Here is a 24,085-nt window from a genome sequence, read left to right as displayed (position 1 = left end):
CTCTCAATATTCTAGACTTGGCTTTCTTGAGTTAGATCAGATCATCAGAAAGCTCTGTTGAGCTTTGACTCCATTAGCTGAGGGTTTTTTTTTTTTTTCTTCCTGAGTTACATATTATGATACAACCTTGACTTTCGTTTTTTTGTTTAAAAAAGAGGTAACAAAATTCTGTTTTGCTTATGTTATTGAGATTATTGTTTATTATATCACCCTGTATCCCATGGTGGTGGTGGTGGTGGTTTAGTCGCTAAGTCATGTCCGAATATTGTGACCCCATGGACGGCCACCTGCCAGGCTCCTCTGTCCATGGGATTCTTGTCCAGTATTCTGGACAAGAATACTGGAATGGATTGCCATTTCCTTCTCCAGGGGATCTTCTTGACCCAGGAATTGAACCCGGGTCTTCTGCATTGCAGGCAGATCCTTTACCAACTGAGCTACAAGGGAAGCCCCAGTAGAAAGCCTAATGTGAGAAATTTCCTTCAGAGTTTAGGGGCATGAAAATTGTTTTCTATGATAGAACTTTTCCATTTTTAGATAATAAGACATGTTCAGTTTATCTTATTTATGAATTATCTGTGCTTGGATGCACAGGGGTAAATTTGAATGTCAGTTTAGCAGTTTTTAATCAATAAATTTTACAAATTAATTAAATAAATAGTATGTAAATCAGGAGTCAGTAACTACAGCCCACCTGCCTCCTATTTTTGTAAATAAAGTTTTATTGGAACACAACCCTGGTCATTTATTTATGTATTGTCTGTAGCTGCTTTTCCTGCTACAGTGGCAAATCTGAGTAGTTTCTATTTGCCTTTACAGAAAAATATTAACAATCCTAATGTAATTAGTCACATGGTAGTATGGGTCAGGCCAAATGCAGTAGCACTGAAGAAATATAAAGTAAGGTGAATGCTCTTAAGATGTGGCTCCTTGAGAAAGGTTAAACAGAGAAGATGCAGTATAAAAGGAATTTCACCTATAATTGTAGGAACATATCAGTTCAGTTCAGTTCAGTTGCTCAGTTGTGTCTGACTGTGACCCAGTGGACTGCAGCACGCCAGGCCTCCCTGTCCATCATCAACTCCTGGAATTTACTCAAACTCATGTCCATTGAGTCGGTGATGCCATCCAACCATCTCATCCTCTGTCATCCCCTTCTCCTCCTGCCTTCAGTCTTTCCCAGTGTCAGGGTTTTTCAGATGAGTCAGCTCTTTGCATCAGATGGCCAAAGTATTGGAGTTTCAGCTTCAACATCAGTCCTTCCAGTGAATATTCAGGACTGATTTCTTTTAGGATTGACTGATTGGATCTTTTTTCTGTCCAAGGGACTCTCAAGAGTCTTTCTCCAACACCACAGTTCAAAATCATCAATTCTTCGGCTCTCACCTTTGTAGTCCAACTCTCACATTCATACATGACTACTGGAAAAACCATAGCTTTGATTAGATGGACCTCTGCTGTCAAAGTAATGTCTCTGCTTTTTAATATGCTGTCTAGGTTGGTCATAACTTTTCTTCCAAGGAACAAGCGTCTTTTAATTTAATGGCTGCAGTCACCATCTGCAGTGATCATATAGAGGAGGACATTTTATGTGGGAGAGAACAGCATAAATAAAATCCCTTAGGGACTTCCCTGTTCCCTGACAGTCCAGTGGTTAAGACTTTGTGCTTCCACTGCAGAGGGCATGGGTTCCATTACTGGTTGGGGAACTGAGATTCCACATGAGGGGTGGTGGGGTAGGCGGGAATCCCTTAGGAATGAACCGATTTTTGAGCACATGGGTCTATTCTGAAAATGGTTTTCAGTTCAGTTCAGTCTCTCAGTCATGTCTGACTCTTTGCGACCCCATGAATCGCAGCACGCCAGGCCTCCCTGTCCGTCACCAACTCCCGGAGTTCACCCAAACTCATGTCCATTGAGTTGGTGATGCCATCCAGCCATCTCATCCTCTGTCGTCCCCTTCTCCTCCTGCCCCCAATCCCTCCCAGCATCAGAGTCTTTTCCAATGAGTCAACTCTTCTCATGAGGTGGCCAAAGTATTGGAATTTCAGCTTTAGCATCAGTCCTTCCAAAGAACACCCAGGGCTGATTTCCTTTAGGATGGACTGGTTGGATCTCCTTGCAGTCCAAGGGACTCTCAAGAGTCTTCTCCAACACCACAGTTCAAAAGCATCAATTCGTCGGCATTCAGCTTTCTTCACAGTCCAACTCTCACATCCATACATGACCACTGGAAAAATCATAGCATTGACTAGACGAACCTTTGTTGGCAAAGTAATGTCTCTGCTTTTGAACATGCTATCTAGGTTGGTCATAACTTTCCTTCCAAGGAGTAAGCATCTTTTAATTTCATGGCTGCAGTCACCATCTGCAGTGATTTTGGAGCCCCCAAAAATAAAGTCTGACACTGTTTCCACTGTTTCCCCATCTATTTCTCATGAAGTGATGGGACCAGATGCCATGATCTTCCTTTTCTGAATGTTGAGCTTTAAGTCAACTTTTTCACTCTCCTCTTTAACTTTCATCAAGCGGCTTTTTAGTTCCTCTTCACTTTCTGCCATAAGGGTGGTGTCATCTGCATATCTGAGGTTACTGATGTTTTTCCTGGCAATCTTGATTCCGGCTTGTGCTTCTTCAAACCCAGTGTTTCTCATGATGTACTCTGCATACAAGTTAAATAAGCAGGGTGACAATATACAGCCTTGACGTACTCCTTTTCCTATTTGGAACCAGTCTGTTGTTCCATTTCCAGTTCTAACTGTTGCTTCCTGACCACATATAGGTTTCTCAAGAGGCAGGCAGCTTAAAATTAGACAACTTCCCTCGTAGCTCAGTCGGTAAAGAATCTGCCTGCAATGCAGGAGACCCGAGTTCAATTCCTGGGTCAGGAAGATCCTCTGGAGAAGGAAATGGCAACTCACTCCAGTATTCTCACCTGGAGAATCCCATGGACAAAGGAGCCTGGCAGGGCTCCTGTCCATGGGCTCATAAGAGTCAGACATGACTTAGTGACTAAACCACCAGAATTAGACAACAGTGAAAATGAAGTTGAATGTGTGAGATTGTTGTTGGAGACAACTTAAAAGCTGGAAATAAGTATTTGTATTTAGTCTGCCAGGCTATTAAAAACCTGCTGTGTATTCTTTACAGAGAATTGATATGATGGAAATAGCATTTTAGGACAGTTAGTCCGACAGCAGTGTATGGGGTAGAGAACCCCAAGTTTAACCAGTTCCTGAAGGAAGTCTCATGTGAGCATTGACAATGATGAGTAGAGAAATGGAGGCATGAACTCTGAGATGCTGGAAGGAATGAAGCTGACTTTGTAACTGACTGGACTTTGAGAATGTTGGTGAAGAAATTTGTGAGAGGATAACTGGGAAAAGATGCACTAAAATGGGAACAATTTTTATGAGAAAATATGTGTTTTGTTTTTAACATCTCCAATCTGATGCTTTAGAGCCTCCTGAGAGAGGGTAGGGAAATGTTTGGAGATAGGGACTAGATGAAGACTCTGGGAGAGTTTTCATGAAAGCAGAACAAGACAAGAGGCTTGGGAGCACCTTCAGGAAGGAAGGTGGCGCACGAGAAGCAGAGTGGAGAGAGGAATAGGAGGAACCAGTAGAGCAGTGTTTACCAAGGTGTATCCGAAGGAAGGTTGGTTGTATAGACTGTTAACAGCTAGTTTCAGAAAAAAGGGGCCATGACCAGATAAGTTTGGTAAACTCTGGATTAAGCAAAGTTTATCAAATTTCTTGCATTAGAACCTCTCAGATTCTTTAGTAGTGCACACCATTATTTGTATTACCAACTAATATCTGTCTCTTCAATTATAGATTCATGTATCCAACTTTCTCCCTGATGTCTCCACTTGGATATCCATTAGGCATCTAAAACTTACTTGTGCAAAATGGAATTCCTAGTCTTCCCTCAAAGAACTCATTTCCCTATCTCAGTTGATGGCAATTCTATCTTTTCCTTTTAGTAAAAAATGCCATGGTAATTAATTTATTCATGGTTTTTTTTTATGTGTAAAATGCCCAAAGGGATTGAAATTAAGAATGAAGCTGCTCAGATCAGAAACATTGGAGTCATCGTTGACCCTTTCCTTCTGCTATACTCTCATCCAGTCTGTTAGTAACCACATTGACTCTACCTTTGAAGATACCCAGAGTCTGACCACATCTCACCTCAAGTGATTCTATTAAAATCTTACCACTTTTTTTTCCCCCTGTAGTGGTTAACCATTTCACTCTGTATAAATACATCAGTCCTTTCAGTGGCCTACAAGGCCCTCTGTGGTCTAGCTTCTCATTGGCTCTCATTTGCCATTTCCTTCCTCCTTTGCTCTGTTCCTAACTCATCCTTTTGCTCTTTCTGGGATGTATCTTAAGCAGATCATTAGTTTAGAGCTTTTGAATTCACTGTTTCCTGTGCCTGTGATACTGTTTCCCGTGCCTGTGATACTGTTTCCCTAGATTATCTGCGTGGCTAACTTCCAGCATCTTAGGCATAAACTCTGAGATGCTGGAAGGAATGAAGCTGACTTTGTGACTGACTGGACTTTGAGAATGTTGGTGAAGAGAACTGTGAGAGGAGAACTGGGAAAAGATGCACTGAAATGGAAACAATTTTTATGAGAAAAGATGTGTTTTGTTTTTAACATCTCCAATCTGACTCCCAAATGGCACCCTCTAAAGTGACCACCATATTTAAATAGAAAGTGTATACATCCCCCATTTCTCATCTCCTCCCCTTTGTTCTATTCGCTTTACTTAAAAAAATTTTTTTCTTCTTGTTTTATTGAGCTACAGCTGACATTTAGCACTCTAATGCATAATGATTTGACATATACATCATCAAATGATTACCACAATAAGCTTAGTGAACATCCACTATTTCATACTGATACAAAATGAAAGAAATAGAAATGAAATATTTTTTCCTTTTGATGAGAACTCTTAAGATTTACTCCCTTAACAACTTTTCTATGTAACATTCAGCACTGGGTTGTACATTACATCCCTGGTACCTATTTATCTTATAACTACAAATTTGTATGTTTTGACTGCCTTCATTCACTTCTGCCTTCCCCTCTCCTGTCTCTGGTTCCAGCTGCAAAATAAACCAGTCACAGGTATGAATTGTATAGTGTGGGGAATATGTCAATAATTATTTAATAACTTTTGTGTTAGTGATGGTAAATAGACTTACCATAGCGATCATTTTGAAATGCTTAGAAATATCGAATCATTATGTGTGTAACAGGAACTAACATAGTCTTGTAGGCCAGTTGTACTTCAAAAACAAACTCATAGAAAAAGAGATCAGATTTATTTTTTTCCGGGCTTCCCTGGTAGCTCAGAGGTTAAAGCGTCTGCCTGCAAGGCGGGAGACCCAGGTTCAATCCCTGGGTCGGGAAGATCCCTGGAGAAGGAAATGGCAACCCACTCCAGTATTCTTGCCTGGAGAATCCTATGGACAGAGGAGCCTGGTAGGTTACAGTCCACGGTGTCGCAAAGAGTTGGACACGACTGAGCGACTTCACTTTCACTTGTTTTTCTCCATTGTAACACCTTCTAACATATTTCATGTTTTATTTGGCTTTTTATTTACTTTTTGAATTTTCAAAATGGCAATATATGTCCCTACAAAATTCTTTTTTCCTCTCGAAGAGGTCTCTATCTTGGCTTTCCCCAAGACACACTTTGGGTATTTCTGTTATGATGTCTTATGGAACAACAGAGAAGAACATTTCAAGAAAGGTGAGATTAATACAACTGGGAGGTTGAATTTTTGACCTGCTTAAAAGCTAATGAGTGGATTAGATAAGGGACATGGTTTGCAGTCAGAACATGTTGTTTCAGTGCTGTGAAATGGCTAGTTCAAGGGAGTTAAGTTGGACCCATATGTTGAAGAAGAAAGGTAGCATAAATTATCCAGGGAGTTTGGGTTTAGAAGAAAAGCAAGACAGTAGTAAGAAAAAGCTACAGGTTCAACACAAAATGCCTTCATTTTTAAGATCAGGAGAGCTTGGTTTTGTTGCCTGTTATTTTTATAAGGTAACTTAGAGTACAGTACTAATGTAAACACTTTTTTAAAGTTATACTGCAATAAATTGGTACAGCATCCTGCTTTTTACAGTGGGGTGTAATTCAGTGGGTTCAGTGCTGTGTGGTAACTGGATCAAGTGAGATCCTTGGGAAACCCCCTTACGAGTTCTGTGCCTCCACTTTACTACTCTGTCCTCCTCTATAATTTTGTTGTGATTGTTGTACTTGAGAACCCGATAGGCATGAGAGGCATGATGTAAATATTAAAAGTTGGTGCCGATTGCTTGCTGTTCCTCTTTTAGAAGACAAAGGATCTGTTTGGATGTGTGAATTTCTAGGTCATTTCTATACTTCCTGGAAAAAACTCACCAGTGCTTCACACTTGTCACAAACGGGTGGGTTCATGCTTCAGTGGAAGCTTGTACCAAAGTGAGGCACAGCTTAAACAATTTTGTGAAAGTTTGGTTCTTTCTTCCTCAGAAGTTTTGATCCACAGAAGGATGAATTTCTATTTCAAATATGTGGTTGAACTTTTCAAATTCTGCTATTTAGACATGAGCTTTTGGATTTTTATTTGTTTGTTTCTGTGGCGTGAAATCATCTGTTTTGGGATTTGCTCTCATGGGAAAACTAAGAATGGTTGGGCATTTTTAGTTCACTGTGCCATCAGTCGTGGCATTTGAGAGCTGAAATGCTTAACAGTGAAGGGTGTGCCAGGGGATTGTTCTCCAGGGCTCTGTGCTTTATTGCCATTGTTGTCTTTGTACAGAATTACTTTCATGTTATTTGACAAATAGTTATTTAAACTCCTTTTCCAGAGTAACAAATATTCTTTTGTTTTGGTTACAGAATTCTGCTTATATGTAAGAGAAGTAAAAATGTTGGATGACATAAGGAAAAGGTTTGAATTTCCAAATTCTCTTATCCAGTCACAGGTAATTTTATTTATTTGTTCATTTATTTATCTATTTATGCTTTATGGTAACAAATGAACGTTTTTTGTGGATTGTTAATTGAAATTTATATTTTTAACATTATTTATATTTTTAACATTTAAAAATTTTTATTCATCTATATACAGGAGTATATATTAATAACTAACTTTTATATCAGTTAATTTGAAAATTTATATTGGACATAGGAAAGTAAATAGTGAAACTGACCAATCTGTGCTTTTATTTATGTCATCCTTTTCTTCTTAGAGATAAAAAACTTTGACTAACCTCTGAATATATATTTGTTGGTCTGTAGTTAATTATTGGGAACAGAAGTAAATGGTTATACATCTTGAGAATGTCAGAGATTCCTATTTAAAAAGGTATATTCTACTCTTAGTACAACTATTAAGAATAATAAATTTTTATAATAATGATATTAAATCAGTAAAATATCCTGGATTGAAAAATTAGATCTATATGCTAACTCAGGTAGAAGATTGTGATAATTAGTTTTAGAAGAGCTTTTTGGTTATTATGGGTAAAACAGAACTGGTTTTCTGGTTAACTTTCAGCTAACTAGAAGCATTTTGGTTAATCAAGGTACATAATAGCTACTGTCTTCTCTCATGAGAGTAAAGCAAAGGGACCAGCAGAAGCCTGCCTGAAGACTTACCAACCTGCAGCGTCTTGGATACTCTCAGCAGTTACCTTCGGAGATGCCTGCTGTGGGAATTGACTTAGCTGGGTAGTGGGGAACCCTTCCATGAGGAGTAGAACACTCCTTATGCAAGATTCCCTTCTACCTGACTGGGTTGGAGTCATATCCTGTGCAACACAGGTGGTTACCATGAAGAAGAAGATGAAGGCTTGGAGGATGCTGTCCACAGTTTCTATTTTTCTGTGCGTGGAGTCCCTTCATTAGCATAGGTCAATCAAGAAATGCCTATGTGTGTTGCTGTTAAATTAAGAGAAAAGTGTATTTGTATTGTTTAGTGTGCAGTATCCATTTAAGCTACTCTTTGTTATGGAAAACTTATGTAGCAGCATAGGCTGATTTATACTTGGATTTTGTATTTGAAAATCAATTTAGGCTATACTCTCTCATTTGTTAGAGGGATAAATTGGAAGGTAAATTAGGGAAATTGAATTTGGTGGGCAGTGGGGGATATTTATCATGAAGCTTATTTTCTGTTAGTCCTTTTTCTAAATATGAATGGTAACTTTTTTTGTCCATGTTGTGTTTCATATTGGTTTTATTAGATTCTTGCAATTGTTCCCTGTCCTCTATGAATACTTCCTATTGTTCTTTTGTAACCACTGCTCAGTGTTAGCACCATATTTCATTGATTCACACATTTTTTTTCATATTTTAACATCTGCATTTAGTAATTGATGGCAGCAGTCATTATACAGTTGATATTGCCTGCACATTTATGCATTTGGCCATGATTTTCTAAGAGTCTGAAAGAGCTCTTTCATTAACGTAAAATCAAAAAATTATAAGAAGCGTTGTATAACATTAATTGGCAGCCTTTTTTCTTTCTTAGCGGTTCATAAAGTAATGGTGCATCTTGCATTTGATGGCCATTTACATTCAATGAAATATGGTTATTTTGTAAACAGGAACTGAAGCTGTTCATTGGTCCTCAATTTTGTTACTATCTCTTTAACAAGGAGGTAAGAGGTCGTTGATCTAAACTTAAATTTCATGTAAATGAGTGACTTACAAAAACCATTGATCATTGAGGTCTGAATTCAATTCTAGTGTGTGAAATGCAAAAGGAAATGAAGGAGCAGGTGCTGTGCTTTTGTTTGAGCTTTTCTGGAGACTTTGCAAGGCTGATGGGTGTTTATACATCCATATCAGACATTGGTCGCATGGGCAGACTGAATAGTTCTTGCCATAGCAAAATTTTTCCCAACCCATACCTAGAATGGCTGTCGTTGTTGCTAGTCTGTGGTTCTACCACAGCAATGCTGGGTGGTGCTGAAGATCTAGGAGAATGGAGTTGAGATGATAGGAAGTAACAACGTTTATATATTTATGGAATCAATCAGCACTCCTATGAGAATCTTAGTTTTAACTCTGGGTTTTTTGACCAAAGACGATATGGAAAATTTTTAGAGATTTATGAAACTGAAAGCTTATTAAGGAGCTGAAACCTATGAGAAACCAACAGGGATATTACATCCTAGATCCTAGAGGAGAGAGAATGTTTGAGGTGGGGGGAGGACCTGTTGGTTCAAATCTGTGTGGGCCATAGTCATGAAGATGGTGATGAGTTTTCTCTATCTTCATTAAGGGCATGATGAAGCATGATGCATTTCATTTCGTTGCAAAGATGATTTTAAAAGCTATGGAGTTTCTCATTTGTCTCATGGTGTAATGGATTAAGCAATCTGAAATTATCTTGTAATACCAAGTGACAACAATTTAAACAGAAAATCCAGCAATTTTCTCAACATCTGTGAACTGTAGTTTGCTTACTGGGATAAAATGTAGGATAAAAATGCTTACCTTGAGGGTTGTTGTGAGATGAGAGATTCCATTTGTGGAGTGCCAAATGCAGTTCTTCAGAGCACACACCCTGTGAATTTGAGTGTTGTTACTGATTGACTGGCATACTCATATCCATTACTACTGCTGTTAGTTAACCTTCAAATTCACTATTGAGAGAGAACTTCTGAGGGAATGTATTCATTAATCTTGTTTGTTTTAGGCTGTGGGTCATCTTATTGCTGCAGTTCTAAAGGAAAACAGCTTTTCAGAAAAGATCCACCAGTGCACAAACCAGGTCTGTCTTTAATTTTGTGCTTAGTTCTATTCAGATATTGCTGGTAACTGGACCACCATAGCGCTTCTTCTGTTTTCCTCACAGTTCAGGTCACTATAGAAATGATTTTATCTAGTTTTGTTTCTTTGTTTGCTTTTTAAACTTTAAAAAGTGTTACAACAGACTCCAGGAACTAGACAGGGAAGGGGTGGAGGGGAGTATTCTTAGGACTATTAATGAAAAAGAACATGGGTGGAATGAGCGTAGGCAGCCTTTAGAAGAAGGCCAGTAGAGTTACTGCTGAGGGAATCTGTTTAACAGACAAAGTGAACACAATGGCTCTGTTGGGGTGTAGGAGATTTCTCAGGCTTTAGGTAGCCCCACACACGAGTTCTAAGTTAGAAAGGTCATGCTTTGACAGGTAGAACTGGAGGAAAAACTTCTGTATCCTTCATAGGGTTGGTCATATTTACTGACCTATTTACCACTTGGGTTTTGGTTGACCAGTGCTAAGTAGCTTGATATGCTGATTGGAAACCCTGCTTAAGTTGGGCCTCTAAGGTAAACTCTATGGAGAATATAGCTGATGGAAATAAGATTTTTTTTTCATAACAAATAAATTGATTTCCTTTCTCTCATATTCCTTTATATTAGCTTCTCCAAGTTGCGTTTCTTTATCACTTCTGCTGACACATTGAAGGCAATGTAGAGGCATACTTCACTAATTGGCATTTATCTGGTGTTTGTATGTAGTAATATAAATTAGGTTTTCTGAGAACTCTGATCTTAATCCTGCCTATAATCACATTATGTACACTGAGACGATCTAGTGGTTTTACTTAAACTGCCAGAATTTATTGAATGTCAAATCCCTGTAACTAAATGTTTCCTCTTCTGCTAATAAATGAGTGCTTCCTTCCATGAAGGTGCAATGTTACCTGAGGCAACAGTGTTTTATTCATTTATTTTGTTATTCTGGCTTAGGAGTGGAGTGATGACATTTAGAACCCTTTGGTATGGTCCACACAGGTGAATAAAATTTCCTTCGGAATAAAAGAAATAGAATATAAATATTTCTTCCCTTCAGTGACTGTTAACTGTCTTGTTCTGTACAGTTAGTTAGTGGGATCCTGAGATTGAAAAGGCTCTCAGAGTCAGCTACCATGGGAAAGTGGGCACAATTTATGTTGATTTTCATTAGTTTAGTTATTCCATGGGAGCTGGGGATTGTAATTTTTTTTCTCTCTAGATTTTATGTTTCCCTAGTAAATTATGTCAGAAGAAAGGAAAAATAGCTTCATTGTGTTCTTTAAAAAAAAGCAAAAATAAATAACCCAAACCCCATGTAAAATCTAAATGGACTTAGCCCAGAATACATTCAAATGTAGGTTCATCATTAGTAATGAACTTTTTTTTTTTTTTTTGAGGAGAATCATAAGTTCCTGAGCAAGTTATGAGAGCTAGAACCTCTGCTTTAGTAGGAATTTTCAAAATGAAGACCTGTTTACTTTTGTGTCTTTCTGATGCTTTCCTATCAAAGATGACAGGTTCACAGTGTGAAGGGAGAAGTCAAACTCTCTTCCTTGGGGGAAAAAGTTTTTCTAGGTGTTTTTGGTAGTCCTGGAACCAGCAGCTTGCTTGTAGCCTGAGCTGCTTCTGTCTCCTTCCTCTGGGTCCACATTCAGCTTCAATCACTTGGAGCAGGGGTGCCGGAAGGGACAGTGGGGTGGCATCAATCAGGTGCGCTTTCCTCCATGTTTGACCAGTTGACGGTTTAAATAGAGGTTGGTGGGAGAAGAGTAGGAATATTTTCTGAAAATGTTCAGGGCTTGAAGCGTAGGTATGATTTGAAGTCCAACTTAGACTAACTGATATGCTGGTATGGTTGGTGTCTGGTTAAATGGCTTGGTTAGAACATAGTGCTAGAACCAAACCGTAGTTTTGATCTCCTAGTAGCTGCATTCCTTAGACTCAGATAGAACCTCTGCAGCCAGCCTCAGTTTGCTGCAAAGACACCAGAGGGGAGAGAGTTACTATATCAGAATACATCCACTACCTCTCTTGGAAAATCAGCTTCAGTGTGTCCTACACATGGTGTGACACAGCGTCATTTTTGTAGAGGAAAGCCAGCCTACGGTGAACGAATTACACTTTGATGAACTGCTTGGGCCGTGTATGCATTTGCTAGTCATCAGACGTGTGTTTTAATCACTGGTTTGATTTCAGACTCCTGCCTTGAACTTGCTGTGGGAGAAGTGCTGCAGCGATAATGTCGTAGTTCGAACAGCTTGCTGTGAGGGTCTGGTGGCCCTTGTCGCTCAGGATCACGCGGAGTTCAGCTATGTTCTCAATGGGATTCTCAACCTGATTCCATCAACCAGGTGCTCCTTTCCTTCATAGTTGATCAGTTAACAGTTTAAATTTTTAGACAAAAATTCGCTGATTTGCCATTAAGGGTCACCGTTCATCCTACTTACTAGTTATTGTTCTTTCCCTAAAAATGTCATACAGTTGATATTTCATATGTGGTGAAAACATGCTAAATTAAGCTCTGAAAATTTGGGCATTTGTGGTCATTTTGCTGTACTTAAGTTTTGGGACTCTGCTTGAAAGTGTTATTGCTCTTTTTAATGAATAGCTAAGTTTATAACTCACAGTTTGCAGTGTAATTTCCTGTCTTATTTTAAGAAAGGAGGTTGCCCATAAGCAATACTCATTCCACAATGGTTAAGTTGATACCCTATTGGCCTTGGTCAGCCTTTAACATCAGTGCATGCATTAGAAAATAATGGCATCAATTTCTTTAAAAGCATTTTGTGATTTAGACATACTTTCCCCTGATTATTCGAAGTAAATAATGTTTGGTTTTTTGAATTTGTTTGGTTTGACCATATTTATTCCATTCACTGCTGCTGCTGTTTGGTTGCTGTTGTGTCCAACTCTTTGCAACCTCCTGGTGGACTGGGGGGTCCTCTTCTCTGGGATTTCCCAGGCAAGAATACTGGGGTGGGTTGCCATTCCCTTCTCCAGGGGATCTTCCTGACCTAGGGATTGAACCTGTGTCTCCAGCTTGGCAGGGAGATTCTCTGCTGATTCAGCCACCAAGGAAACGCAGAACTGAATACTTAATCTTTTTTCCTGCCTTTAGTGGAGATGGAATATAGCTGTCACCATCAATCTTTGGTTAGTGCCTTCCTGGACTTGAGGTCTATTGAATTAAATAACCTCTGGCCTTTTTTAATATATATTTTATTTTTTTAAATTAGAGGATAATTACTTTACAGTATTGTGATGGTTTTTACCATACATCAACATAAATCAGCATTAGGTGTACAAATGTCCTCTCCCTCTTGAACCCTCCTTCCACCCCTCCCCACCCCACCCCTCTAGATTATCACAGAGCACTGGGTTTGGGTTCCCTGTATCATACAGCAAATTCCCACTGGCTGTCTATTTTATGTATGGTAATGTGTAGGTTTCAATGCTATTCGCTCATATAATCCAACCCTCTCATTTCCCCTCTGTGTCCAAAATGTCTGTGTCTCTTTTGCTGACCTGCAAGTAGGATTGTCAGTACTATTTTTCTAAATTCCACATATATGTGTTAATGTATGACATTTGTCTTTCTCTTTCTGACTTACTTCACTCTGTGTAATAGGCTCCAGGTTCATCCACCTCATTAACTGACTCAAATGTGTTCCTTTATATAGCTGACTAATATTCCATTGTGTATATGTACCATAACTTTCTTATCCATTCATCTGTTGATGGACATCTAGATTGCTTCCAGGTCATAGCTATTGTAAATAGTGTTGCAGTGAACATTGGGGTACATATATCTTTTTCAGTTCTGGTCTCCTCAGGGTATATGCCCAGTAGTGGGATTGCTGGGTTGTATGCTAGCTTTATTTGGAGTTTATAAAGGAATCTCCATACTGTTCTCCATAGTGGCTGTAGCAATTTGCATGCCCACCAACAGTGCAAGAGGGTTCTCTTTTTTCCACACCCCCTCTAGCATTTATAATTTGTAGACTTTTTGATAATGACCATTCTGACTGGTACTGGTGTGAGATGATACCTCATTATAGTTTTTGTTTGCATTTCTCTAATAATGAGTGAATACCTTCCCAGGTGGCACTAGTGGTAAAGAACCTGCCTGAAAATGCAGGAGACAAAGAGATGTGGGTTTGATCCCTGGGTCAGGAAGATCCCCTGGAATAGGAACTGGCAACCCACTCCAGTATTCCTGCCTGGAAAATTCCATGGACAGAGGAGCCTGGTGGGTTGCAGTCCATGGGGTCTCAAAGAGTCAGATACAACTGAGCAAGTGAGCAGACAAATAATGAGCAGTGTTGAACATCTTTTCATGTGTTTAATAGCCGTTAACCTCTGGCCTTTTAACCTTTCTTCACAAATCTTATTTTGTTCCCTTAGATCATCTTTTTGGAACTTTTTGGAACCTTGATTTTTCTGTATAGTCTGCGTATAGTCTTTTTAGTCTACATTTGTAAGTCCAAGCCCTTTAATATGGTATACATGCCCTTCCCAAGCTAGTTCCCACTTTCTATTCAGCCTGCGTTTTCTGCCATGACCACTCCTGTTAGCTATACACAGCTGATCCCTGTTCTGAAACCTGTGCACACTGCATTTCTGCATGTAATGTTCCTTCCCCTTCTTTTTCTGAAATCTCTTCTTCATATTTCAAAGCTCAGCTCAGATGTCAGCTCTTCTACCTAGATACTTCCCCCCTCTCAGCTGGGCTACTTGCTCTTTCACAATATGTTTATGTTTTTAACCTGTATTTTTGTCTCTGGCACACTCTTTGACAGTTAGTAGATAACCAGATCATTCTGAATAAAGATTTGATCAAATTGATGCAAAATTTAAATTGGTTAGTTTCAGAATTACTCTGTCTATATCTCCTGTGGCTACCAATTTAGACAATATGAATACTCTAAGAAACTTAAAAAAAACATTTTTTTTTTTCAGGATCCTTCAATTGTTAAAGTTCCTATATTTGCATACAATAAAATTCAAAGCTTTCTTCTATATCTTGGCCATATTTCCAAAGACTCTTGAAAACTAATGGTGACCTTATGTTTAAAATTATTCACTGAAGCACTGCCTGTGATTGAAAATAATAAGAAACTTGTAAATTATGGCATATTGATACAGTGGAATATTATACAGCTGGAAAAATAAGGAATGATGGCCAAGATATATTTTTTCACTAAAAAATGAAAAAAAGAATACTATGTCTAGTAGGCTACTTTTTTTATTTTTTAAAGAAAACACATGTACCTATACATTTTCAGTGACATGTGCATACAACATCTTTAAAAGGATAAATGAGACCTGGTAAGACTTTTACCTCTGGGAAGAAAAACTGAGATACAGAGGAAAAACAGAATATTTGCCTCATATGCCTTTTTGAATTTTTAACTCTGTGAGTGAATCTGCTCAATCGTGTCTGACTCTTTGCAACCCCATGGACTGTAGCCTGCCAGGCTCCTCCATCCATGGGATTTTCCAGGCAACAGTGCTGGAGTGGGTTGCCATTTCCTTCTCCAGGGGATCTTCCCGACCCAGGGATCGAACCCGGGTCTCCCACATTGCAGGCAGATGCTTTACCGTCTGAGCCACCAGGGAAGCCTATTTAACTATGTGAGTATGTTGCTAATTCAAAAGTATATTTTTTAATAAAAAATCTAATATTACTGACAAATTTTAATGTATACAGATGGCATGCTGATCCACTATCAGCAAAACTTCTGCTTTCCAGTTTACAGCGGTGATGACGGACTTAGACGGATGTGCAAAGGATGGCCATGCCATTTTCTAATGAGACATTAGGGACATCTTATTTTCTAATAAGACATTTTTGAATGAAAGGTGTAATCTAACTTGCTCTAATTATCTCTTAGAGATGTCCCCCTGGCCCTTTTGAGATGCTGATAGTCTTACTTTTGGATATAAACAATACAACTACACAGTGCAAGGAGGTTCCAATGTTGTGAATTTAGGGTGAAAGCTATTTAGGGAGGAACTAATACTACTACCCACATTTGAAAAAATGACTGAGGCAAAATCTCAGTGGCTTGTGTAAGGACAACCAATAAATTACATAAAGAGAGACACATTAAAACTTAACCTTTTAAAAGCCCCCTCAAAACTGATATTTTTGTGGTTATACAATAGGATCCTTCTAAAAAATATTTAGATATGAGAGTTGGACCATAAAGAAGGATAAGTGCCAAAGAATTGTTGCTTTCAAACTGTGGTGCTGGAGAAGACTCTTGAGAGTCCTTGAACAGCAAGGAGATCAAATCATTCAATCCTAAAGGAAATCAACCCTGAGTATTCATTGGAAGGACTGATGCTGAAGCTTTGATGCTCCAGTCCTTTGGCCACCTGATGTGAACAGCTGACTCACTGGAAAAGACTCTGATGCTGGGAAAGATTGAGGGCAAGAGGAAAAGGGGATGACAGAGGACTAGATGGTTGGATGACATCACCAACTCAATGGACATGAGTCTGAACAAGCTCCAGGAGGTGGTGAAGGACAGGGAAGCCTGGCATGCTGCAGTCCATGGGGTTCCCAATGAGTCAGACGTGACTGGGCGACTGAACAACGACAGCAGAAAAAAACATTTGTTCAAGTGTGCATGCATGTGTGCATGTGGGCATACACACAAAGAAAAAGACAGAAAATAAGTTTTTAGCTGTTTTAAAAGTTTTTTTTGTTTCTTAGAGTATTTATGTTCTCTACATTGGTAGCCACAGGAGATGTAGACAGAGTAGATTCTGAAGCTGACCAATTTAACTTTTGCATCAATTTGATCATGAAATGTGTTATAAAACTGCTGGGTTTTCTTTATTCTTGCCAGTAGACATAATGATTATTTGTGAAGAATTTTCTTTCTTTGTTTTATTTCAAGTAGCACAGCTTTGTGGTTTGCAGTGATTACAAAGACTATACTCTGCGTTGTTTACAGCTTAAAAAAACCAAAATGAGAATTAAATTTAAGAAATTAGGTTAAATTTAATTACAAACAAGGAACCCACACAGCCTGCTCTTCCAAATGCTCCTCAGGGAATCTTCTGAGACAGAAAACTGTTTTTATCTTTGGGATCTAAAAGCAGAAATGACTTTGTCATTTCCCTGTGGTTCTTGGCTGAGACATTTTGGATCTTCGGTTTCCAGTGTTTAAATTTCTACTTGTCTCTGGCTTTCTCTTTTTGAAATAGAGATTTATTGCAACGTAGAGGTATCTTGGGCACAGAACCACACAAAGATTGCTCAGCTTTGATGTAGAAGAATGAGTGTAAAACTGTTATTTTTTCATTTTGTCTGCCTAGCATTCTTCAGAGGGAGAGAGAGAAGGGGAGAGAGGGAGAAGAAGGGAGGGCATTGGGCAGGGGGAGAGAGAGACAGAGGGTGGGAAGGAAGGAGGGAGAAGCAGCATCCTTCTATGGAATAGACATTTAGACAATGTAGCTTCTGGAGCTTTCTCAGCAATAAATGTTGAGAGCTGTAAGGGAAGTTGGAGGGACAAGTCAGTGTGGGTCTTCCTCTCTCTTTTAACCTACTCCTTGGCTCTTTTTTTCATTTTTGTTCATGGAATTCTCCAGGCCGGAGTATTAGAGTGGGTAGCCATTCCCTTCTCCAGGGGATCTTCCTGACCCAGGGATCCAACCTGAGTCTCGCTCATTGCGGGCAGATTCTTTGCCATCTAAGCCACCAGGGAAGCCCCTTTGCAGGTCTAGTCTGTAAAATTCCCCTGCAACATGTATGAAAAGCTTCCCTCTCTTCCACCCCTCTCCCCTCCACCCCCTCCCCCTCCAGATCCAACCCACAATTTGAGAAGCATTGGTCTGGAGCCTGCTGCATTGTATAGTCTAACTTTGAAAAGAGACTTGACATTTGTAAAGCTCTGGTTGTCTAAAATTCAGGGAGTGGCTGGGAAAGTGTCTGGCTCTGTTTGAGAGACTGTTCCCTTCAAAGGAATAGTCTGATGTCCAAGAGCACTCTGGGGTTCAAAGCGGAGGCAACATGAAACAATTGTAAACTAGTTTTTATAGCTTCTGTAAACAAAGAAATGGACATAAGAGGTCTAAAATGTTCTTTTAATCAGCAAGGAAATTGAAAAAAAATTATTTCCTAGGGAGGGAGGGTGAAGGAAAGAAGGGGACTACAAAGGAAATACAGTAAGGAAATTATTATCAGCAGTTAAATGTGAATTTTGAAATTAGATGAAATTAAAATAAAGTGAATGATATGTGGTAGCATGTACTTTTCTTGTCCTTTAAGGAACTGCTTGCGTTGTTTTTGGTTTTGTTAGTTTTTGTTTTTACGTTGAGTTCATCCTAATATAAAGATTCCCATAAGCAAAGAGTTTCCCTGTTTTTCTTTCCTTAGATCGCTTAACTCTGCTAACTTCTAGAAAGCTTCATGCAGCCATTGTTACAGTTGCTTAGTAACAGGATTGTGAATAAAAACCATACTCTCCTATGGAACCAGGTGTTTAGTTTTAGATATTGAGATGTCATGACAGCCTGTAATTTCAGTTCAACTGCTTCCCCAAGTCCCCCACCCCTTCTTTCAAAAAATATGTTTTCTGCTGCTGCTAAGTCGCTTCAGTCGTGTCAGACTCTGTGTGACCCCATAGACAGCAGCCCACCAGGCTCCTCTGTCCATGGGATTCTCCAGGCAAGAACACTGGAGTGGGTTGCCATTTCCTCCTCCAATGCATGAAAGTGAAAAGTCAAAGTGAAGTCGCTCAGTCGTGTCCAACTCCTAGCGACCCCATGGACTGCAGCCCACCAGGCTCCTCTGTCCATGGGATTCTCCAGGATGTTAATGCTCTAGATAAAGTAGCACTTGATTTGTGTTCTCTTTTGTGCATTCAAACAGGAGAGGAACCTGTAATTTATGTGTTTTGGGGAAAAATAAAGTGCATTAAGGTGTGAGAGATGAAAGTCTATTTTCTGAGACTCCTTAAAGCTACTTTTTAGTAAATCTCAAATGAGATGTTTAAAATGCCCCTCGTGGGTCCTGGCTAAAGCTGCTGGATCCAGTGAGTCTTGGATCATGGACTGATGAAGGTGTAGTTTGGTTAAAAATGATTTTGAGAACTAATTGGAGTTAAGACTTAGGGCAATTTGATGAGGAAATTCTTGTCTCTCAGGGTCTTCTCCTTTGTTGATGACCCTGTTCCTTGGGAAACTTAATTGTTTTGTTATAAAGTAAGAAATGGTTCAATCCCTGGGTCGAGAAGATTCCCTGGAGGAGGAAATGGCAAGCCACTCCAGTATACATGCCTGGGAAATCCCATGGACAGAGGAGCCTGGCTGGCTAAACTCTATGGGATCATAAAAGAGCTGGACACGACTGAGTGTCTGAGTACTCATCAGTACTCAGGAAATGGTTAGCAACCGAGGAGACTACTGCATTCATACCTTGTATTATAGAAGCTTTTCTATATTATTTAGCTTTATTTTATTTGGCAGGAGAAGAACTAAAGAAGGATGCCTTTTTGAGGTTTCCCCAAGATTTGAGGAAGACAGTAGTGGTTAGCATGCTTATTTGCAGCCAGGGAGTCAGAGAATTTTTTGTGACTTTGAGATGGTTTCAGGGTTTATATCTACATTGGTGTCATTGCTCATTTAATTTTAACTCTTATCTGACAATGACATAATTCCTGGTTCAGGGCTACTTCCTCATCTTGTCTTTCAAGTATTCCTTAAGCCTTTTAACTTGTTTTCAGATGCTCTCCTTGCCTTTTTCAAATCCTTTTTTTTTCTCTAAACTTACAGAATCTCTTTCAACTTGCAGCTCATAGTCAGAAAAGTAATTCCAGCCACTTTCCTCATCTAGGACATTCTGCCCTATTTCTTGTTAAGTTAGCTGACCTGGTTGAAGGCTTTGTTTGTCAAAAAATCTTCCATTATAAGAGTCACGTGTTTATGTGAAGATGTTTTTAGGTGATTTTTAAAAGGTGACTACTGAAATACACGATACTTCTTTTATAATGGAAAAATATTTCAGAAGAAATCAGGCTGTTTTCTGGTACTTAGAAGATAAATAAATATGCAGAACTTTCCGAAGCAAAATCTCAGTAACATTATATTACTTAAAACTTTTTTGAAAGAAATATCATTTTTTGTTATTTATTCAACCTTGGGTTTCCCAGAACTTTTTAAAATTTCTTACCTCTCTTCCTGGCTTTTTTTTCTCATATAATTTTATAACAAATACAGGAAATGACTTGATCATTAATCTAATGTTTAACACTTATTTGCTAGGACATACTGTACTTAAGGCTGACCACTTACCCTTTTGAGTTAAAAAAAGACTTGGCTACATTTGTACCATTTGCTTCCATGATACCCAGGGATGCTCTCTTTTGGAATGTTTGTATAATTCTCTTCAACACAAACTTTTGTTATTCTCATCCCTGGTCAAAAAATTAGTATGGGTACTTTCTTGCACCTTATATTTTGAATATTTTGCAAATAAAGAACCAAGCATTAATTGTAGTCTTTTCAAAAGGAGAGCGAGCATATGGTATTTATGTATGCTTACATACATAAGTACAGTGTTTAATGCTGTAATCAAGTAAACCCCAGACAAAGGAAACTTGAGACATGGTATTCATATACACAATAGTAATTATGCTATATTTACCTAGGGAAGAACAATTTTTATGGGTGGTTTTGATTAGTATAGTCTGTGCAGCTTGACCAAAAATGTTTTTTTCTTCTTTTTTTTTCTGGAATATTCAGCATCATTATTGACCTACACTCCCTTTTATGATGAGATCTGGGTTTAGCTCTTATGCCAGTGAACATTGAGCTTCCTTTTTAAAAAATTTTTAAAAAATACAGTTATTTATATTAGTTCCATCTGTACAGCAAAATGATTCAGTTATATATATATATTTTCTTTATTACAAGATATTGACTATGCTTCCCTGTGCTATACAGTAGGTCCTTATGGGTCTTATAAATAGTATTTTATAAATAGTAATATGCCTATGTTAATCCCAAACTCCTCATTTATCCCTACTGCCTCCTTTGGTAACCATAAGTTTGTTTTCTATGTCTGTGAGTCTATTTCTGTTTTGTAAAGAAATTCATTTATATGATTTTTTTTTTTTAGATTGCACATATAAGCAATATCATACATATATTTGTCTTTCTCTGGTTCACTTCACTTTGTTTGATAATCTGTAGGCCTATCATGTTGTAGCAGGTGGCATTATTTCATTCTTTAATAGTTGAATAATATTCCATTTATATATATGGATGGCATCTTTGTTATCCATTCATCTGTTCGTTGATACTTAGGTTGCTTCCATGTCTTAGCTATTGTAAATAGTGCTGCTGTGAACATGGGGGTGCATGTATCTTTTCAAATTATGTTTTTTTTTCCCCAGATAAATGCCCAAGAGTGATTGTTGGATCATATGGTAGCTCTATTTTTAGTTTCTTAAGGAACCTCCATACTCTTCTCCATAGTGGTTGTACCAATTTACATTCCTACCAACAAGGGTTCTTTTTTCAAACTGAGCTTCCTTTTTGCATTGTTTCTTGTCACTCTGCTTATAGCTCAAGCCTGAAGTTTTCTTTGCTCCCTCTTAGAGAGTTCATGGGGTTTCCCTGGTAGCTTAGCTGGTAAAGAGTCCGCCTATAATGCAGGAAACCCTGGGTCAGGAAGATCCCCTGGAGAAGGGATAGGCTACCCACTCCAGTATTCTTGGGGTTCCCTGGTGGCTCAGATGGTAAAGAATCTGCCTGCTATGCGGGAGACCTGAGTTTGATCCCAGGGTTGGGAAAACCTCCTGGAGGAGGGCCTGGCCACCCACTCCAGTATTCTTGCCTGGAGAGTCCCCATGGATGGAGAAGCCTGGCGGACTGCAGTCCCTGGAGTTGCAAAGAATTGGACAGACTGAGCGACTAAGCACAGCAAAGCACAGAGGGTTCATGAGTCATTTCAACTTGTTTTGGTAGCTACCCAAGGAGGGACTTGTTCCAGTTGATCTTTACTAAAGGGCTTTTGGCAACAGGTTCTTGAGTGTGACAGGACTCTGTGGGCTACAAGTTACAGAAACTTGCTTGTAATCCTTCGAGCACAAAAGGGTGATTTTATCTTCCTAAAGAGGTATTCCATAGGACTTAAGAGGAATGTACCTGGGCTTCAGATGCAAATTAGAGACACAGGTTATGTATTTTTTCTCTCTTGCTGCAGACAGATTTCTCTGCTCCCTAGTTACAGGGCACCACCTGCCTCCTGGGCTGACATATCCGTAAGAGATAGCCAGACTGAGGTTGAAATTTCCTGACCACAGTTAACAGGTTTCCCAGGACCAGCATGTTTGAGATGTTTGCTCCTGGACCAGTCAGTTCTGCCAAGGGCTGTGTATTATTAGTTCTTTAGGAGTGCTGTAACAAATGACTACAAACTTAAAGCAACAGAAACTTGCTATTCCACAGTTCTGAAGGCCAGAAACCCAAAACCAAGGTGTCATCAGGATTGGTTCCTTCTGGAGGCTGGGTGGCTCTGTTCCATGCCTCTTTCATGGCTTCTGGTGGCTGCTGGCAACCCTTCTGACTTTTCATGACCTTCTTCTCTGTGTGCTTCTGTGTTTCAAATCTCTCTTTCCTGTCTCTGATAAGGACACCAGTCATTGGACTGAAGGCCTACCCAGGATGATTGCATCTCAAGATCCTTAGTTCCATCTGCAAAGACCTTATTTCCAAGTAAAGTTACATGCACAGGAACTGAGATTAGGACTTAGATGTACGTTTGCTTGCATGCTAAGTCCGTTCAGTCGTGTCTGACTCTTTGTGACCTATGGACTATAGCCCACCAGGATCCTCTGTCCCTGGGATTCTACAGGCAAGAATACTAGAGTGGGTTGTCATTCCCTTCTTCAGGAGATCCTCCCCGACCCAGGAGGATCTGATCCTGCATCTCTTTATGTCTCCTGCATTGGCAGTTCTTTTCCACTAGCGCCACCTGGGAAGATGACAATTTACCCTTTATTGGCTGTGTCTTTATTCTGTGAATATTTGTATGCTAGGATCCCTTCTGTAGTAACCATATGAAGGGAGAAGGAGTGGTAATTCTCAAAACAGAGAGGACACTGGTACACTTACTGAAGATTGAACTTGGGGGAAAGCCATAACTTTGGAAATAGGTTATCTGTCAGCTTCTCAGCTCTAGCTTTGAAATATTATTGTATTTAAGCATAGGTAATGATATTCGATCTGTGTTGCTCCGACTGTAATAGAGGGAATAGCAATTGAGTGGATGGAGAGCAATTGTCAAAGATAACATAATTGTTTTGTTGTGATGGCAAGATGACACCATGTTTTCCATCATCTTCATCATTATAACCATCCTCTGGAATATTGTTTTGAAAGCATGTATTATCTCTCCAAACAGAGTAATATAGAAATAGCCATTGACTTGGTTGCCAAGGGAAGGAAGGTAAAGGAAGGAATCTAGCTTGGAGCGTGCCACACACACATACAGACGCACACACACAAACAAGAAAGTTTTAGAAAAAATAGGTGTTACAAAGAGGAACTCTTTGATTTTAAAAGCTTTGTATAGAAAATTTCAAAAATAAGTAGAATAGTGTTATGAACCCTCATATTCCTATTACTCAGCCTAACAACTTTTCGCTCATGGCCAGTCCTGCTCCTCCATAATTCCCTCCTGCCATATTCTTTTGTATCAAATCCCAGATATTGTGTAATTTCTTCTGTAAATATTAAGTGTATATGTTTTTAAAAATAAAAACATTAGTAATATTATACCTGGATATGTGTTTGTGTGTGTGTGTGATTTTTAAATATCTAGCCAGTATTCAGTTTTCTAATTGCCTCATAATTTTTTTAAAGCAATTTGTTGGAATAACCATCCAAATAAGAGTTAGTTGTTATGTCTTTAATATCTCTCTTAACCTATAGGCTCTCTGCTTTGCATCTCTCCATCTCTCTCTGTCTCTTTCTTACATTTATTGAAAAAACTTGGTTGTTTGAAGTGATTCCCGCAGTGTGAATTTTGCTGACTGCTTCCGCATGGTGTACTTTAATTTATTTCTTTGTATTTCCTATAAATTTAAAAGTGTGCTCTAGAAATTTGATGAGATTTAAGTTCAAATTTTGTTGTTGAGGGGGAGTGTCAGAGGAGGGAAGACTTCTGCATAGATGGTAATCTGTTCTTCCATCCAAAGGGACATAACAGCCCATTGTTTTCTCTATCGGTGATGTTAGCAGTCTGTGCTTAATGGCTAGATCAATTAATTCA

General features: G+C 39.0%; 1 protein-coding gene and 1 non-coding gene across 6 annotated transcripts in view; both read left to right on the top strand.

Moving 5' to 3' along the window:
* Nucleotides 1-24,085, top strand: part of FOCAD (focadhesin) — a 302,741-nt gene that overhangs the window by 18,856 nt on the left and 259,800 nt on the right. For 3 of the 5 annotated variants that reach the window (XM_005209890.5, XM_024995511.2, XM_024995512.2), the window contains exons 2-4: nt 6,903-6,988; nt 9,712-9,786; nt 11,992-12,146. In XM_005209890.5, coding sequence (XP_005209947.2) covers nt 6,932-6,988; nt 9,712-9,786; nt 11,992-12,146 — 287 coding nt within the window. In that variant the 5' untranslated portion in view covers nt 6,903-6,931. 5 annotated transcript variants of the gene reach the window in all.
* MIR491 (microRNA mir-491) lies at nt 7,724-7,807 on the top strand. The gene has a single exon (NR_031328.1). It is a non-coding gene; the product is annotated as a microRNA mir-491 (primary transcript).

The sequence above is a fragment of the Bos taurus genome, chromosome 8 (genome assembly GCF_002263795.3).
Source record: "Bos taurus isolate L1 Dominette 01449 registration number 42190680 breed Hereford chromosome 8, ARS-UCD2.0, whole genome shotgun sequence".
In the NCBI taxonomy this organism is placed as follows: Eukaryota; Metazoa; Chordata; class Mammalia; order Artiodactyla; family Bovidae; genus Bos; species Bos taurus.
This window is presented reverse-complemented; position numbering and strand designations above follow the sequence as displayed.